This window comes from Meira miltonrushii (assembly GCF_003144205.1).
Source record: "Meira miltonrushii strain MCA 3882 unplaced genomic scaffold FA14scaffold_1, whole genome shotgun sequence".
Taxonomy (NCBI): domain Eukaryota; kingdom Fungi; phylum Basidiomycota; class Exobasidiomycetes; order Exobasidiales; family Brachybasidiaceae; genus Meira; species Meira miltonrushii.
Genome location: NW_020289943.1, coordinates 1,019,282 through 1,036,254, shown reverse-complemented (window position 1 = coordinate 1,036,254; position 16,973 = coordinate 1,019,282). Strand labels below are relative to the sequence as shown.

General features: G+C 42.8%; 9 protein-coding genes across 9 annotated transcripts; 3 read left to right on the top strand and 6 right to left on the bottom strand.

The window, feature by feature from the left end:
• Positions 1-185: 185 nt before the first annotated feature.
• On the bottom strand, positions 186-2,896 carry FA14DRAFT_152295 (uncharacterized protein; the record flags this gene model as incomplete). The annotated part of the gene is made up of 12 exons (XM_025497523.1): positions 186-454; positions 531-598; positions 625-704; positions 763-956; positions 1,204-1,441; positions 1,496-1,523; positions 1,586-1,665; positions 1,732-1,999; positions 2,086-2,369; positions 2,430-2,457; positions 2,525-2,604; positions 2,672-2,896. The coding sequence occupies 12 exons, from the start codon at positions 2,894-2,896 to the stop codon at positions 186-188; spliced, it is 1,842 nt and encodes a 613-aa protein (XP_025357175.1).
• Positions 2,897-3,081: 185 nt separating this feature from the next.
• On the bottom strand, positions 3,082-3,859 carry FA14DRAFT_152294 (uncharacterized protein; the record flags this gene model as incomplete). The annotated part of the gene is made up of 4 exons (XM_025497522.1): positions 3,082-3,348; positions 3,408-3,435; positions 3,497-3,576; positions 3,641-3,859. 4 exons carry the CDS (start codon positions 3,857-3,859, stop codon positions 3,082-3,084), a joined length of 594 nt encoding a protein of 197 aa, XP_025357174.1.
• A 135-nt stretch (positions 3,860-3,994) lies between these two features.
• On the bottom strand, positions 3,995-4,604 carry FA14DRAFT_152293 (uncharacterized protein; the record flags this gene model as incomplete). The annotated part of the gene is made up of 4 exons (XM_025497521.1): positions 3,995-4,290; positions 4,366-4,374; positions 4,457-4,536; positions 4,600-4,604. The coding sequence occupies 4 exons, from the start codon at positions 4,602-4,604 to the stop codon at positions 3,995-3,997; spliced, it is 390 nt and encodes a 129-aa protein (XP_025357173.1).
• Positions 4,605-6,334: 1,730 nt separating this feature from the next.
• Positions 6,335-7,301, bottom strand: FA14DRAFT_7531 (uncharacterized protein). Its single transcript, XM_025502827.1, has 3 exons — positions 6,679-7,301; positions 6,581-6,608; positions 6,335-6,514 (listed from the first exon to the last, which is right to left on the bottom strand). Exons 1-3 carry the CDS (start codon positions 7,192-7,194, stop codon positions 6,489-6,491), a joined length of 570 nt encoding a protein of 189 aa, XP_025357172.1. The 5' UTR covers positions 7,195-7,301; the 3' UTR covers positions 6,335-6,488.
• A 789-nt stretch (positions 7,302-8,090) lies between these two features.
• FA14DRAFT_176176 (nucleoside hydrolase) lies at positions 8,091-9,742 on the top strand (the record flags this gene model as incomplete). Its single annotated transcript, XM_025500646.1, has 5 exons — positions 8,091-8,675; positions 8,736-8,944; positions 9,013-9,107; positions 9,179-9,347; positions 9,406-9,742. The coding sequence occupies 5 exons, from the start codon at positions 8,091-8,093 to the stop codon at positions 9,740-9,742; spliced, it is 1,395 nt and encodes a 464-aa protein (XP_025357171.1).
• Positions 9,743-9,775: 33 nt separating this feature from the next.
• Positions 9,776-10,672, bottom strand: FA14DRAFT_118536 (V-snare-domain-containing protein; the record flags this gene model as incomplete). Its single annotated transcript, XM_025496300.1, has 2 exons — positions 9,776-9,953; positions 10,065-10,672. 2 exons carry the CDS (start codon positions 10,670-10,672, stop codon positions 9,776-9,778), a joined length of 786 nt encoding a protein of 261 aa, XP_025357170.1.
• Positions 10,673-10,899: 227 nt separating this feature from the next.
• On the top strand, positions 10,900-12,175 carry FA14DRAFT_7508 (protein prenylyltransferase). The gene is made up of 2 exons (XM_025502824.1): positions 10,900-11,461; positions 11,531-12,175. Exons 1-2 carry the CDS (start codon positions 10,915-10,917, stop codon positions 12,130-12,132), a joined length of 1,149 nt encoding a protein of 382 aa, XP_025357169.1. The 5' UTR covers positions 10,900-10,914; the 3' UTR covers positions 12,133-12,175.
• FA14DRAFT_7504 (ribosomal protein S5 domain 2-like protein) lies at positions 12,175-14,031 on the bottom strand. The gene has a single exon (XM_025502822.1). It carries the CDS (start codon positions 14,021-14,023, stop codon positions 12,218-12,220), a length of 1,806 nt encoding a protein of 601 aa, XP_025357168.1. The 5' UTR covers positions 14,024-14,031; the 3' UTR covers positions 12,175-12,217.
• Positions 14,032-14,222: 191 nt separating this feature from the next.
• FA14DRAFT_7492 (uncharacterized protein) lies at positions 14,223-14,900 on the top strand. Its single transcript, XM_025502820.1, has 2 exons — positions 14,223-14,629; positions 14,818-14,900. Exon 1 carries the CDS (start codon positions 14,268-14,270, stop codon positions 14,592-14,594), a length of 327 nt encoding a protein of 108 aa, XP_025357167.1. The 5' UTR covers positions 14,223-14,267; the 3' UTR covers positions 14,595-14,629; positions 14,818-14,900.
• Positions 14,901-16,973: the final 2,073 nt, after the last annotated feature.

Here is a 16,973-nt window from a genome sequence, read left to right as displayed (position 1 = left end):
ACAGCTACCTTTACACCTTTGAGGCAGACTAGACTGATTGGAAGTTGGGCTTCAAATTGCTCTCGTCTTTTTAGAATTGTCTCAAGCGGTGGTGGCAACTAATGACCAACAGAATTCAACAAACACCTTCCAGGCCCCGAGTACCTGTTTGTATTACAAGAAACCAGTTCGAAAACACAGCATCACTACTTTGCGCCTTTGTCGGGCAAAGACTTTGGCACAATGGAAGATGAGGTAGCGCCTTTTTCCAACTTTTGCATAAATTTGGGGGTTTTGATCAATTGTGATAAAGCAGACGAATTTGCTGCTCGTATTTCTGCGGCTTTTTTCTCCGCTGGAGATAGAGGTCTAGGCTTTTTATCTCTAATGCGTACACTTCCCCCTTCTTCTTGCTTACTTCTTCTTGCTCGCCGTGCCTGTTGTCTTCGCCTTTCCCTATATCGTTCAGCTTTTCCTAAGAATTCTTCTAGCTTTTTTAGGGGTTTAACATTAGTAAGAAAGCCTTAGATTGGAATGAATATAAGACTCACCTTTGTACCTTGTAAGGTCCTCTTCTTCCTTTATGATGATAAGGGACCGAATGGTAAGTAGATATAGGCTAGATTTTTTCTGCTCATGACTTACTCTGCAATGCCTTGATCGGTGAATTGTCTTTCGTATTTGCTTTCATATCCACGCTGCGCTTCGGTTCGTCCTTGAACCGTCTGATGATAACATGAATAAAATCAGGATTAGAAAGCTTTAGGTAAGAAGACGACTCACACTATACTTTTGCACCCTTTTAACTCCATTTAGGGTCAATTTCTTCGATTGCGAGCCATCAGCCAGGTTCGCAGATCCATGAGATAGCCCTGAAATGCTTTCGCTCGGTTCTGTTCTTCTGGTATCACTTTTATCTTCGACATCCATACAATAAACGAAAGGGTAGCACAGCAGCGAATACAAATACGATACCGCTACAATGGCAAAGTAGGAAGAAATCATGATAGACAGAGATGATTGAAAAAAGAAAAAGCAAAGATACGATTTCTATAACGACGTGAATCCACGATGTGCTGTATTTACTGCTTTAATAGCAATGCCTCGGGGCAAAATTGTCTGAGCTGAAAGCCGCCTCGTCAAGAAAATATATCTCATTTGATCAAGTATCAACTTGGCCTTCTGAAGCCCTCTACTGCTGATTATGAAAAGTAGCAGAGGTACCCTGTGTTTCATAAAAATGAGCTTCTTCATTTAATCTTCTTTGGTCGAAACTCCATCTTCTTGGTAGTTGAGATAGCGCTGCCGCGTTAGCTGCTCTTACATCTATAGCTCGTACGTCGGCAGACAGTTTCTGCTGGTTACTTTCATCTACGTCCGCACGTCCACGTCTTCTTGATTTCTGTGTTCTCGCCGACCTTGATTCTCTAAAATGATGAGCTCTCTTTAAAAAAGCATCTAACTGTGAAATTTATGTTAGTGTTGACACCATGATGTAGCTCTGAACTTTACTTACTTCTTCGCCTTTCAATGTTTTTTTTGCTCTTCATGATGGAAAGAAATGGTCATCAACTCGAAAGTGGGGGAAGGTTTTAGTTTTACTTACTTTTCGATACCTTGCTGAGTAAATTGTTTGCGATATTTGCGATCATCACTTCGTTTTGCTTCATGTCTCTCTTCAAGGCTCTATGAAAATGATGGAGACATCAAAATGTTAGGGTGAAGCATGTAACGAGTGATCGCTCTACCCACCTTATACTTTTGCACCCTTTGTATTCGAGTTTTCCATGCCCTTCTCTGTTCCGCATATGAGGTTGTGCGAAGCTTTTTAGTAAGGTTTGATTGATGATCAGAAGTAGGTACAATGTCTTGCTCGTTCGTCTTTGAGATCGCTTTTTTAGCACCTGTACTAAGAAAGCTAAGAAAGAATGGGAGCGTAGTGACCAGAATGATGACTAAACTTCTTCCGATTAGGAACATAGTGATAATTTTGACATCATGGAAGTAGGAAAGCAGAAAACTATGACAATAAGAAGCGCAAAAACCCGAATACATGTTTAGGACAGCCGCAATACACAGCTTGAGGGACACTGATCGGAGCACTACTTCATGCCTTTATCGGGTGTAGCCTTCTTAACAGTGGTAAAAGCAGTAGTTTCCTCTTTTAATTTTTGCATAAACTTGGGCGTTGTTGATAATTGTGATAAAGCAGCCGAATTTGCTGCCCGTATTTCTGCGGCTTTATTCTCTGCTGGAGATGGAGGTCTAGGCTTCTTGTTTTTACTGCGTAATCTTACTACTCCTTCTTGTTTCCTCTTTTGTGCTCGCCGTGCTTCTTCTTGTCTATGCCTTTCCCTGTAACGTTCAGCTTTCCCTAAGAATTCTTCTAGCTATCACAGGGATTTAGGATTAGCAAAAGAATCTTGGATTAGAGCATACATGAAACTTACCTTTACACCTTGTAAAATCTTCTTTTTCCTTTATGGTAGCAACCGTTTAGGTGAGTAAGTAGATACAGGTCAGACATTTATTATTCATGACTTACTCTGCAATACCTTGATCGGTAAATTGTTTTTGGTACTTGCTTTCATCTCTACGTTTCGCCTCGATTCGTTCTTGAACCGTCTGATAATAACATGAAGACGATCGGGATTAGAAGTGCCGGAAAATTTTAAAGTAAGAGACGACTCACACTATATTTTTTCACTTGCTTGATATCATAGATGGAATATTTCTTCGGCTGCGGCCTAGTGGCCAATTTTGTTTCAAGGCCAAGAGATTGCTCTGAAGTATTTTCGCTCAGCTTTGATCTCCTAAAACCAGTTTTGCCTATACTATCCATACAATCGACAGAACGGTGGAATAGCAATAAGCTCAGAGTAAATGTCATATACGTAGCAATGAAGGGGATAATCATGATGTACAAATTGATCGTAATGATGGAAAGTCGTATAGCCAACTATTCACTTTTCCCAATCCTCGATCTGCTGAAATTGAGGCTTTGAAACTGCATTCCATCGGGGCAAACTTTATATATGAAAGCTGCATCTTCAATAAACAGACTTTCGGGTTTTTAGGCTCCATTCTGCTATTTGAAGTTATCTACTGTTGATCTTTCATACCGGCAGAGGGACCTTGTTTTCCGGAAAGCGAGGGTTCTTGGTCTGATTTTTGCACGAAGCTTGGTCTTCTTGGTAATTGCGATAATGCTGCCGCATTGGCTGCTCGTATGTCAATAGCCTGCACCGCAGACGGAATTGGTTTGTAGGTATCTGCATCTTTCTCCGCTTTTCTTGCTCTCTTTGCCTTTTGGGTGCTTGTTACTCTTGACTCCTTAAAACGTTTTGCTCTTCTCAAGAAAGTGTATAACTTTAAAATAAACAATGTTAGTAGCGACACAATCAATTTAAGCTCGAAGCATAACATACCTCGTCGCCTCTCAGTGTCTCTTTTGCTCTTCATAAAAGAAAAAGGCTCAGTCAAACTCAAATTCAATGGGAGATGAGATGCTACTCACTTCTCGATTCCTTCCCTCGTAAACTGTTTTCGATACTTGCTATCAATCCTTCGTATTGCATCATGCCTTTCTTCAAGATTCTATGATATCGATGAAAGGGGAAGACGTTAGGTTTGCAGTTGAATGATATATCTCTCTACTCACTTTATACTTTTGCACCTTTCGTACTCGAGTCTTCCATGCCCTCTTCGACTTCGCATTTGGGGTGGCAGAAATTTGCTTAGACGGGTCTTCTTGTTGATCAGAAGTAGCGATCACATCGTGCTCACTTGTCTTTGAGATTGCTTTCTTGACATTCGTCCCTAGAACAAATGGAAGCATGAGGACAAAGATGATAAATGAAATTACTCGAATTGGAAACATAGTTGGAATAATGACATAATGGTAGTTATAAAGCAGAAGGATATGAAAAAAGCAGCACAAACCCCGAATTATTGCGTATGATCGCAAGAGATGATGCAGCCTCAAGACACTGCTTCAGGCGTACATATTCTTGCACTACTTTGCATTTTTGTGAGAAGGGGTTTTGTTCACAGTGGAAGGAAGGACAGCACGATCTTTCAACTTTTGCATAAATTTGGGAGTCGTTGATAGTTGGCCTAAAGCAGCTGTATTTGCTGCTCGTATTTCTGCAGCCTTTTTGTCCGCTGGACTCAGGATTTGTTTTACCTTTCGGATACTAGGGTTACCATTATCTAGATCTTTCGTGGTTTTGGATTCTCTCATTTTTTGTTTCCTCTGCCCTCTCCGCTTAGTTTGTTGTCTCTGCATTTCTCTAAAACGTCCAGCTTTATCTAAGAATTCGTCCAGCTTTTAATTACGGAAATTAGAGATTAGACACTCAAACGATAATGCCAAGATAAACTTACTTTTCCACCCTGTAAAATCTTTGTATTCCTCGAATATGAAGGGTTTAGGAGATAAGTAGGTACGTTCTCAAAACATCTCGTACTTACTTACTCTGAAATACCTTGATAGGTAAATTGGCTACGGTATTTGCTTGCGTCTCGAGCTTTCGCCTTATTTCTCTCTTCAAGGTTCTAATAGGAAAATAAAGTATAGTGTGAGATCTTTTCTACACTTTTTCCAACAAGGACACTCACTTCATACTTTTGTTTTCTCTTGAACTGATAAAGAGATCCGATTTTCAGTTTTGCACTACTAGTAGGTTGATGTCTATTTTTATCAGGCTTATTTAAAGTGCCTTGAAAAGTTTTCGAGTTTTTTTCTTCGCCGCCATTCGTTTCGACATCTATACAATAAGCGACTGAATTCAGGACCATTAGGGTACCGAAAAAAATCACAAGTAGCGTAGCGAAAGAGAAAATCATGATTACCAAAGTTGGTCGAAATAAAGATTGACAAATTATTGCTAGGTGGCACACATAGCAATAATTGGAATAAACGCAAGATGAACGCGGCATCCGTTGTTGGGCGTAAAACGCAAAACTTCTACGTAAGAGGAAAAGGAAAAAGCCAGCAACTCTTTTCTTTTCTTTTCCTCCACCATCGTTCATCTCCCTCCTCGTCATACAAACCTGTACTTTCACTCAAAAATGTCCCACCCGCCTCCCTCGTCATAGCGCTCGCGCTCTATTCCGACTGTCTTCCGGCATCGGCTGGAGCCAGCCTGACGAGCCTTTTGGCCCGCATCAATCAAAAACTTTCCAAATAAAATTTCATTTCTGAGTGAGCGTTCGAAGTGTGTTTATAAATACAAATGGATAAAAAAATGTACTTATGAGCTCGACTCCAATCTTCGGCGTATTCTACATTTCGAACTGTCGGGACGGAGCTTTCAATTCAATTGAGACCACGCCGCTTTGTTAGCGGCTTGAATATCTGCATTTCTCATCATAATCTGAGCATTAGTGAGCTTCTTGGGTAGTAATTTTGGCTGACTTTGATCTTCCGTAGGCAGAATACCTTCTGCTTTTTGTTTTTTCTCTTGTTGCATCCTAGTCGATTCGGCGTGCGATTCTGCAGATTTACGCTTCCGTTGATTCTGCCGTCTTGTTTCCCTGAAATTATTGGCCCTCTCGAGAAAGGTATCCAGCTGAATGATTGAGGATAAGATGTTAGTACTGTACCAAGGGCTTTTCAAGGCAAACTCTTCTCACATTTGCACCCGTCAGCGTCTTCTTGGCTCTGTCGAAAAAGAGGATTAATGTCAGAACACTCCTTCATATCTTAATTTCACATCAGCTGAACACACATTGCGATATTTCTGTCCGTGAATTGACTTCGATACTTCTTATTAGATGCACGTCTTGCTGTGAGGCGTTCTGCTGTCGTCTATGGTAATGATAAATTGTCAGAAGGACTTATGACCTCATGGAACCGTAGAAAGACTCACTCTATATTCTCTGTTCCGAGTTATCGGTTGAGTATACTTTCGCCCGGTCGAAAATGACGATATCTTTGCAGTGCTTTGATCTTCACTCGCTCCTCTTTGATCTGTCAGCTGTGGCTTGTGAGCACTACTCTCATTTGTACCGTGAACAAGCGGACTAAGTAGGGTAAAGATGAAAGTCAAGTGTCTTTTAAGCATGAAGGTGGATATCAACGTGGTAAGATCATACTGGTAACAAGTAAGATGAAATGATGATAATATTGAAAATAAAAGCTGAAAAATTTATAAAAAATATCGAATCTTCTACCAGCCCCGAGCTCTCTGTTTGACATAATCAGACCCTATCCCACACTGCACAGCGTCCGCTTTCAGTTCAGTTGCGACCAGGCTGCTTTATTTGCCGCTCGAATATCTGCTTCTCTCATCAGGATGGAAGAATAAGTGGGCGTCTTACGTGCCTTTTTCGTATTTTCTTCCGTTTTCGGAGGCGAGACGTCTTTCATTTTTCGCTTTGGAGCCTTGTTTTTTTGTTGCACCGGATTCTTCTGTTGCGCTTTGTCAGGCTTTCCTTGTGTTGCAACAGATTTACGATTTTTGTACCACTCTCTTGTATGCTGTCTTTTCTTCTCTCTAAAACGATCAGCCCTTTTGAGAAAATTTTGAAGCTAATTTTGATTTGGAAGAAGAAGTTAATACCATGATGATCATGTTCGATTTTTCTACATTCTCACATCTGTACCTGTAAGCGTTTTCTTGGCTCTATATCAAAAGGAAAGCAGAAATAGATGAGTCGTACGTATAAGATCTAGAAATGTTTGCGTAAACGCACAACTCGATATTCTTGCCAGTGAATTGAGATTGATACTTGCTTCTGTATCTGCGTCTTGCGATAACACGCTCTGCATCCGTCTAAATACAAATGCGGTTGGTAACGAGAAAGATTTAAACAAACGTTTAGCCTAGCCTTACTTACTAAATATTCTCTACTTCGATTGGATGGGTAGGATCGTCTTCGTCCAGCAGGAATAGGATTGATATGTACAGTGTTGCTTTGAGACTGACTTGCTGCGTTTTGATTAGGCGGCTGTACCGTATGATCAGTGTTTATGCTTGCACAATGCGCAAGCGAACGGAGGATTACAAAGATGACAATCAATTGCATCCTCAACATGACAAAAAGGTTGGAAGATAAAGGTTGCCAGCAAGATGTTGGGCTTGACCGATAATGAGACTTCAGTAAGGAGTACGCAAAGCTCTTGAGCCCCGAAAGCGCAGCAGCATTTCCAAAGTGGTCAAGGGGCAAGCTACGAGTCATATACACCCCGCTGTTCGATAAACAATGCATACAGTTTCAAGTGGCCCTTAAGAGTGTGAAAGGCAATCAATGCTTCAAATCTAGCCGATACTATCCTGCTTGGCCTTTACAAACTCCCGAATTTTGTGATTAATCTTGATGTGAACTAGGAAGACTGAATTGCGTTTTATGCTTCGATGTAGAAGATCCAATTTGGAACGATGCAGCGTGATTAGCTTTCCGTATTTCCTCTTCTCTTCGAGATTCAATCACGTGGCTGGGCACCGTACTCTTTGAATTTAAGATTGGTTCTTTTACCTTGATTGGGTTCTTTCTTCGATAACCTTTTCTTCTCTGTTCTATATAATTTTGAGCTTGCATGTGAAATGATCGATATGCCTCACCTGTCAATGTTTTTTCTGCAATTTCTATATTTTTTCTGCTAAATTTTGAGACATACTTTTTTTTACTCCTTTTTCTTGCAGCTAAACGTTCTTCTTCGGTCTTGTAGAAAATCCTCTTCATAGGTTTAAATCTTTGCGAACTTGGATTAATGATCGCCTCGTCGGCAGTGGATGTTGCAGGAACAGAAGCTGTTGCTTGTACAGCTGGATTTGTCTCGCTATTCTCCGTAGAGTGTGTACCAAGAATAGGATAAATGTTGACCGAGAAGATGGCAAAGACACTAAGGAGTAAAATGAGTAACATCATTGAGCGTCAATATATTGGAATAGGGTCAAAAGCTTGATAGGACCTAGGAATACTTCAGCTCGTCAAGTTGTCTGTCGCATGATTTTGAATTAAGAGCATAGACGATGAAGCCCCTAAAGCAGTGCCATAATATCGACGCAATACGCACGGATCCTTGAATCGATGTTTATCAGAACTGCACAACCAATCGCATGCATTTTTGACTGCCCCGCCATCATCAAGATACCCTTCTGAAGATGGGTAATCCAACTCAGATCATTATCAATTGTGATCCAGGCATTGATGACGTCTTGTCTATCATTATGGCTTTATCACATCCGGAAAAGGTGCAGGTTAGAGCAATATGTATAAGCCATGGTAATACAACTGTATTGCATGGTCGTGAGAACATCGTTCGTCTCTTCTCAGTGCTACAAAAGCATATCGAGGAAAACCCTGATGAAGCACAAAGCGAAGGCTTAAAGAAGGCCTTGAAAAGTGACAACAAAATAATACTGGCAAAAGGAGCATCTCATCCACTGCAAGGCCCAACATTCAACTCTTCCGCATATCACGGTAAAGACGGACTCGGAGATATAAGCACATTGCCGGGAGATCCATGGCCTCTTCCAGATTGCCTTCCAGAGCCTCTCGTTGAAACGGATAAAAGCGCAGATGAAGTCATGCTGGATATCCTTCGCACAAATGATTCAGGAACGGTTCAAATCGTTTCTCTCGCCCCACTTACAAACTTAGCTCTTGCTTGGCAAAAAGATCCTGTAACTTTCTTACGAGTTGGCGGTATTTCAGCAATGCTTGGAAATCTTGATGTTCCTGGAAATGTGAGTTTTCAGATTGAATTAATAACGATCCTATGAGCTGCTGATAGACTTTCTGTTTAGGATACCCCTTCTGCCGAATTTAACGCATTCGCCGATCCTTTTGCGTTTCGAATTTTATTGCAAGATGCTCCTAAATTCCCAGCACTCAAAGAGCTATCCAAACGACTGCCTTTTGATATGTTGCCACTAGATATCACCAACCAACACAAAGTTCCATTTGCGCAATTGTGCAGTGATGCTGTCAAGGAGAAAAATATTCTGCAAAAATTGTAGGTCCCAATAGGTCTATACGCTGTACCATCATACCTCACATTATTCGTTGCTCCATTCTCATCAGCATCGCAGCAATTCTTGCACATCCAAGACAAAGAGCAAATGCCCGTGCACCGAAAGACGAGCCGTTGGATCGTGAAAAGTACGATAATTTTACCGGTAAGTTGAAGATCTTTCATTCACTTATTACTATCAAAGTGTGCTGAACAGCCATTCTCATGTTTGCATAGCGCACGACCCGCTTGCAATGGCCCATGCCATATTCTGTCCTTCTCCGATTGAGCGAAACGAACAAATAAACGAGCCAATCGATGAATCGTTTTCCGAATGGCACATCAAAACACGCACCTTCGGAGTCGAAACTGACGGTTATTTGACTCGTGGAGAATGTGTGGTTGAGTGAGTGCTGTTTCGCGATCAATGTTGGAATTCGTATTAAAGATCCTGTATCCTTCAGTCATCGACAGTATAGTAAAGGTAAGCCATTCACCATCCCAACAGGAACATACGCCAATTCTGCATCCGATCGCAATGAAAGATATCACCCGGAACCGTCCTTGAGGATGTCCAGGAGGATAAGTCGGATAGTCAGCTGGATCAAGACGGACAAAGAGGATCAAGCAAACCCTTCCTCTGCAGGGACAAAGGAGGTGGAAGCTACATTCCAGGAAACAGCAGATCTTCACGTAAACGATGAACAAAAAAGACAGTTCACAGGAGAATGGGACATCGTCATATCTTCACCTGGCGTCGACTGGTTCAGAGGTATGTTCCTTAAATCCTTGACGCTATAATCCTCAGCCATACTTTGAACACGAACAATATCATTAAGTGACGCAAAAGAGACCTACTAGAAGAATTTCGAATACTGTAAAAAAACAAAGAGCAAAGTTAGCAGCACAATCTTGTTTGTTGTTCTGTCTCTTCCAACTCACCAAGATTAACAAGATCAGCAGAACGAGAACGATGATAATACCATATGTGACAAGCTTTTGTTGCTTTGCACTAAATTCCGGGAAGCCAGCGAGATCCGCAAGCGGGTGAGAGGAAAAAGGAAGGATTGGTAGATGTTCAGCAACATTAAAGGATCACTTAGATAATATCGGAAATACTTACCGACGAATCATTTGACCAATAGTACGTGAAGATCGATCTAAATTTGAATCTGCTTGTCTGAGTGTGTCTCTGCTATTCTCGATTTGCTCTCTCTGTCCACGTAAATCACGCAAGATATCTGCTCCTAAATCTTCCGTCTCTAATGCCAATCTGTGACTATCTTCCAATCTTCTGCTTCCGTCATCCAAGGTAGCCGTTCCTTGCAAAAGTTTCTGTCTTTGCGATTGTGGATCATAAGATGACCTGCCGGATTCCAAATCATCATTGAATCCATTTCCACCTTCGTTCAAAGCAGGATCAAATCTACCTCCGCCACGAGAAGATTGTTGAAGTTGTTTACGTAATTGTTCTTTTTGTTTATCGAGATCACTTTTATAGCCACGCAGCTTGAGATTGTATTGTGACTTTAAACTTGCAGGAAAAGAATTGATTTCGATCTCCATTTGACTTATAATTTCATCGGCTTCTTCTAATTCCATCTCCACTCTTCGTAAAGTTGCCTTTTTTGCTTCACCAGATTGAGAAGGTGCTTCATTGTTCAACTTGGACGTTATTGAAGAGGTCAATTGACCGAAATCAGATGCGTAAGAATCGAATAATTCGGCCATGGTGGATATTGTAGTGTTAGAGGATGGATGTGGATGATCAACTTGTGAGAGAGAGACAAACGAAACATGGAGACGGCACGCGTGAATCAAGGCACAGACGCAGTGCATCACAACGCCAAGCCGGCTGTGCTGAAATAATGCTGAGCCCGCATTTATTGCAGATTAGGCTCAACGCTCGAGCCATTACAAGTGGAAGAGTAACATTTCTCCTCCTTCTCACATTGACATGATCATCATTCGACATGCATGGAGTAAAGCGGGATCGATCGAAGCTTACGGCAGAACTTAAAGCACAAAAGAAAGAAAAAGAAGCGAAAAAGTTGCAGGTCTATCTCGACATCGAAAAACGATTCTTTACAAAGAGGGATGCAAATGAATTAAATCAAGATGCATTGGAAACAACGACTGAATTATTGAGTCTTAATCCAGAGCTATATTCAGCATGGAATTTTCGTAGAAAGATACTCAGTCATCTCTTCCAACAAAACCGCGAACAAGATGCAGAACAACCACCAAAAGACTTCTTTGCAAGTTTGCGGATAGATGCAGAAAAGGAAGGAGAATCACTCACAGAAAAGGATCCGAAGAGCGAACGAAAGCGTCAGCTGCTACAAGAAGATCTTGAACTCACTATACAAGCGCTACAAATGCATCCAAAAGTGTATTGGATATGGAATCATCGAAAATGGTGCTTGCAGGAATTACCCTCTGAAGATGCAGATGGTCTCGTAAAGTGGAAACATGAGATAGGAATGGTGAACAAGATGCTCGAGCTTGATGCTAGGAACTGTGAGTATAAAAGCGATGCAGAGTAAGAGTAAGGAATTTACAGATCCTCTCACCTCTCTTCTTGCACAGTCCATGGGTGGGACTATCGGCGGTACATCCAGTCTCAGCTGGCCTTACCCGTTTCTCTTAGGAAGGATTACAATGGCGCTCCCTTTCCTCGCTCTTTATTGGATGCTGACCTCCCAACAGAGCTAAGAAAGTATCAAGAAAAGCTCGCCAATGATGAGCTCGCATACACGCTGGCAAAGATTGAATCCAACTTTTCCAATTTCAGTGCTTGGCATCAGCGGTCACTTTTATTACCTGCAATCTGGTCATCACAACATTTGAGTGAACAACAACTTCGTGCAAAGAGGGATGAAGAATTTGAACTCATCCGACAAGCAATGTTTGTCGATCCGGACGATCAAAGCGTTTGGACTTATCATGATTGGTTGATCAACCTTGATCCAGCTTTGGACGTTTTGGATCGTGAAATTGAATCTATTGGTGAATTGCTCGAATTGGAACCGGATAGTAGATGGTGCATGCAATCACTAGCAAATTACCTCACACAACGAAGGAAAGAAGGTGATCTGCAAGAGGCAGAAACGTTGCTCGGTCGACTCATGGTGATTGATGCAGATCGCAAAGAACGCTATGCAGATGAGCAGAGGACGCTGAAGGCTTAATCTCCTTGACGAATAACACTGTACATTATGCAATTTATTATGCTTTCCATGTAATAATCTACAAACTCTTTATAATTAGCAAGATTTAATCCGCACTTGCCGCATTCTCGATCGCTTGTCGCAGTCCCTTGATATCGTCCAGAGAATGGAGTCGTAGTCCGCCTGCTTCAGTGTTTCCGCTCGATGAAAGAACAGGAAGCGATGATGGTGCACCCTGTTGCAATAAAGCGGAATGAACTTGATCAGCTGATGAGATGACGCCAGCTGCTCCACCTGCTTTCGACAACAAAGGACCAACACTCAGAGCTTTCCAATGTGACCAAACGCCTTCGATCTCCTTTTCGACGGGTAAGTTGTTATCCTGTGTATCTTCCGCCTTTGGCACTTTGAGATATAATACAAACAAAGCATCATACCCTCCTGCGCCTGGCACACCTCCTCCCAAAACAGCATGTGCACCATCAATCGTAGCTTTGATCACGTTACCCATCTCGTCTGGTTCGACAGGCACACCTGCTTGTCTGCCCAGTGCTCGCATTCCTCCCTGTATGGATCGCATTGCATTGCGTACTTCAACAAGTAGCGTCAATGTCGTACTGGGATGCTCTCTAACAATCTTATCCCAATCTTTACTGAAATGTTGAGAAGCCAATTGAACAGCTTGCAAGTACTCTGCACTATTTTGAGCATGTGCTAATCGTAATGCCAACAAGCCATCAGCTAATGTTTGATTACCAGCAGCCAAGATTGTCCACATCTGTTGTGCCCATTCAGGATTGGACTTCCGCCATTCTAAGATCTTGCCTACCATGCTGGGTGTATTGCTTCCTGCATCAACATCTGCCAACATCATTTCTACGAACGGTGGAAGTTCCAATGGTGCCGGCCTTGCGATACTATCTCCTCCCGTACTAGATGCTGATGCCAAACCTTCTACGGCCGTTGGGTTAGAGCCACCCTTGCTGCCTTTGCCTAAAGGTGAAGGTTGCCAAGATCGATTTCTAGGATCGAGAAAAGGTGCCAATTCTAGTTGATCTGAAGAGGAGCTTGCATCATCTCCTTCCACGCCAACAGCTTCGCCTGCGTCCAGTAAGCCTTGAATTGCTTCTTTGTCAAACCGTCTGTATAGCTGACTTCCCCATACAGCCGCACTCACATCGAAACCTGAACCGACTTTACCTTGTGCAGCACAATGAGCCAATTGAGCGGTATTGTGAACGAGTGCCAAAGCTTCATCACCTGCAATTCCACCTGTAGCAGGATCAGCATGTACTACGCCTAACTGAACAAGCAAAGCACCAACCAAGGAAGTAGTCATTGCTGCACTACTTCCAAGACCTGTCTTGTGAACATCTCTAATTGCGCAATTTTGTGCATTGAAAGGCGGAATTTCCTGGAGTGCTTCTGCAGAAGGTGCGGATCCATCTGTACTACGTTGCGAATAAAAATCGTTATCTGCCAGCACGTTCACGTCCAGATAACTTCCATGTTCGTCCGTGATTGCGGCACGTACATCGTCAGCACTAGTAGCCTCCAAAGCAAGTCGAACAGCATACAGTATAGAAAGAGCAACGAATGGATTCTTGCCAGCATTTGAATTCTCATACGATTCTCTGCTTTGACGAGTCAAGCATTTATCTTGACCTTGCAATTCTACTAGATAATCCCATTTTGCGTCAATGAATTGGGGTGACTGAACACTGATACGTAATTGAGAAGAATGTGTTGTACTGGAAGATGCTTGCTTGGCTTTCTTTTTGGTGATCACAGTATAGAAGCGAGATGTTGTTGAAATCACTAGACCTGGATAAGCTGGTTCTAGTACCAAATATCCACCCGCGATCAACACCTTGCCCGGTGCTGATACGACTGTAACGTCTTGTGCAGTCATTCTTGTCGGTAGTTTTGAGCTTAAATGCATTTCTTCCTGTCAGTATCCCAACCAACTCTTCGCACGGGCGGGCAGCGTGTCTGTATGCTGGTGATTAATTACGAGCCAATGAATTTCTGCTTACTAACCCACGCAAGCAAAACACGAAGATTTTACGGGAGGAAGAAGCAGACAGGCAGGGCAAGGCGTAAGAGGTTCATTTTCACTTTACAATCACCACAACGATCACCTACCTATACACAACATGATACCGCCCTCATTACGAAGTGCATCTTCTGCACTTAGGACGATCACACGTCCGTCAATACGAACAAGGAGGTTGTTTACTTCTTCTTTCTTTCTTGCTACTTTTTGCGGTGCAATCGTTACTGTAAGCTTGACGACTATTTTACCTTGTCCGGCACGGGTTGGACCAGGTCAATACAGAAGTAGAGAGAACAGGAGAGCATCTGAAGAAGCATCTGCTTCGGCAGCAGCTACAGATTCACTACGGCAAGGTGAACGAATTCATTTGACAAAGAAGGGAGGTTGGATAGAGATCGATAAAGGAATAACGGGCAGTGCTGCTTAAGACACCTGCGCTTCTAGAACACAATTGTATACTATGTGAGTACGGTGGCTAAAGTGCACCTTCTAAAAGGATGAAACTCTTCAATAATAATCGCAATGCTATGGCTGAGGCCTTTGCCGTTGATTGGAACTATTGAACAAAGACAAAATGCTGATCAAATGTGATAATAATGGTCATGTTGCACAGAGTACTGACACTTTAACCGCCTTTCATTCCTGAACAGAATACCAACATTTCATTCATGTAATAACAATGCAAACTTTTAACTTTTCTAATGATTTAATTTCGGCAACTGAGAGGCATGGGCGTGGTATTGGTATTGAATAGCGTATGGATACAGTGCATGAGTGGTATATGGTATTGTGAGCGGTGATGCAAGAAGATAAAGTATAAAAAAGGAGATAAAAAAGGGAGATGGTTGAATTAGGCCTTATCGCCATCATTGGCGGAAGGTACGGAAGTGTTGGAAGATCCCAAAAGGCTCATCCTTCTCAATGCTTTACGCCAACCAGGATTTTCTTCATCAACATTTGCCGTATTGAGTACGGGACTTGTGGAAGCCGAATCAGCGCCACTTATTCCTGAAACAGAAGTACGACTGACGGTAGGGCTCAAGCTACCTCCGCTCATAGTGCCCGATCGACGTGCTTTACGTTCTTCGATGATCGATCGACGAGCAGGAGCTTCTGTTAAATTTCCCGAACTGCCTTGATCTAATGCACGTTGACGCATACTCATTCGTGCTGCATGACTGCTTGCACTGCTATCATCGCTCATCAAAGAAGAATCAGCATCACTTTGACTGATACTCAAATTGCCACCATCAAAAGTGGTGAGACGTGGAGCAGGATGTTGTTCGCCTTTATTGACGGATGTCATATCCGTTTTCTGATCTGTTGGAGAAGTAGCCGCTCCTCCTCCAATCACACGCTGGAAGAATGTACCAATGCTCGTACTTTGACGTTTTTGCGGTTTCAATTGATGTTCCGGAGCAACGATACCTTGTTGTCGTAAATTCTCACGAATTCGTTCACGTTCCAATTCATCGTTATTGTCTTCCACTTCTTCGCTCGATCGAATTCGTCTGGCTTCATTGGCTGCATTCGTTTCCGTCTCGGGACTTACAGGCGATGCAAGTGATGCTCCAACGCTCGGCCATAACGATCGCCAATCGATACTTGCAGTCCGTCTTGCCCGAGCTTGGAACGAGACCGATTTAGCCGTTGGTGTATCTGGACTTTCTGGACTCGTGGGTTCTTGTGGCCTTCCCAGTCCCAAAAAGCCACCACTGCTGCCATTCGCTTGCTTGGCCGTCTTTCCAGGACTGATTGCTTCCGGTATAGCAGGTCTGCTGTGCAGACGGCTTGCTTTGGTACGCAGTGTTCGTTTTTGCTCAGCATCGATTGCCAGTACTTGTTCATATCCTTCTCTGGCAATGATACGGTCCAAGATCTTGGTAACATACAAAGTTAAGGCTTGATTGGCATCTCGCAAGTCCAGGATTTCCTTATGCAAAGTCTCAACATTGTCACTCAATGCTTCGCTTCTTTCGCGTGTACGTTCTCGTCTTCTTGCCTCTCTTTCTTCCTCATTGTTTTCACTTTGTTCTAATTCGGATGCAAGATTTCTGGGAGCGTTCATCACCTCCCTTGAAGCTTGGGCCATCAGTCTGCGCTTGTGTGAATCAGATTTGCGATCCTTCTTTGTGGGAACATCCGGCACGTCATCCTCTAGTTCACTTGCTTCCGTTGTGCTCAATTCGGTTGACGAGCTAGCCTCGCTACTGTGCATCGTCTCATACTGTCTGTTGAGCATTGCACTGCCGGTGATCAATTCTCCGCTCATCGTCTTTTCTTGCAAGAGATCCACGAATGTTTCATTCTGAGAGCGCAATTCTGCATTCTTTGCCTTGAGATCCCGTAACTCAGCTTGAAGCTGTTGAATGATCTCTGTTGAGCTTGTGCTGTTTGCTTGTAGTTTTGCCAGCTCATCTCGCAAAGTCTCAAGCTCTTTTGCGTCTTGTTCGTTGAGCAAGCTTTTACTTCTATTTGTAGCACTCGAATCAGCTCCGTCTACGGAACCGTCTTCGAGTAATTCTGCCGCTCTTGGGTTGCCTTTCTGCAGCCGTGCGACTTGGCTTTGCAGTCTCTCATTTTCTCGCATGAGTTGTTGGTTGTTGGATTGAACTTTGTCCAACGTAGCTGTAGCGTTGGCTTTTTGCGTTTGGAGAAGCTTCTCGGTGTCTAGATAGTATTGTCTCTCCTTATCGATCGTATTGGTTTGATCATTGTAACGTCTTTCTGCTTCCAGCTTTGCTCTTTCGCTTTCATCCAATTGCTTGCGTAGTCGCTCGTTGATTTCGTCTTTAAGGTATACATC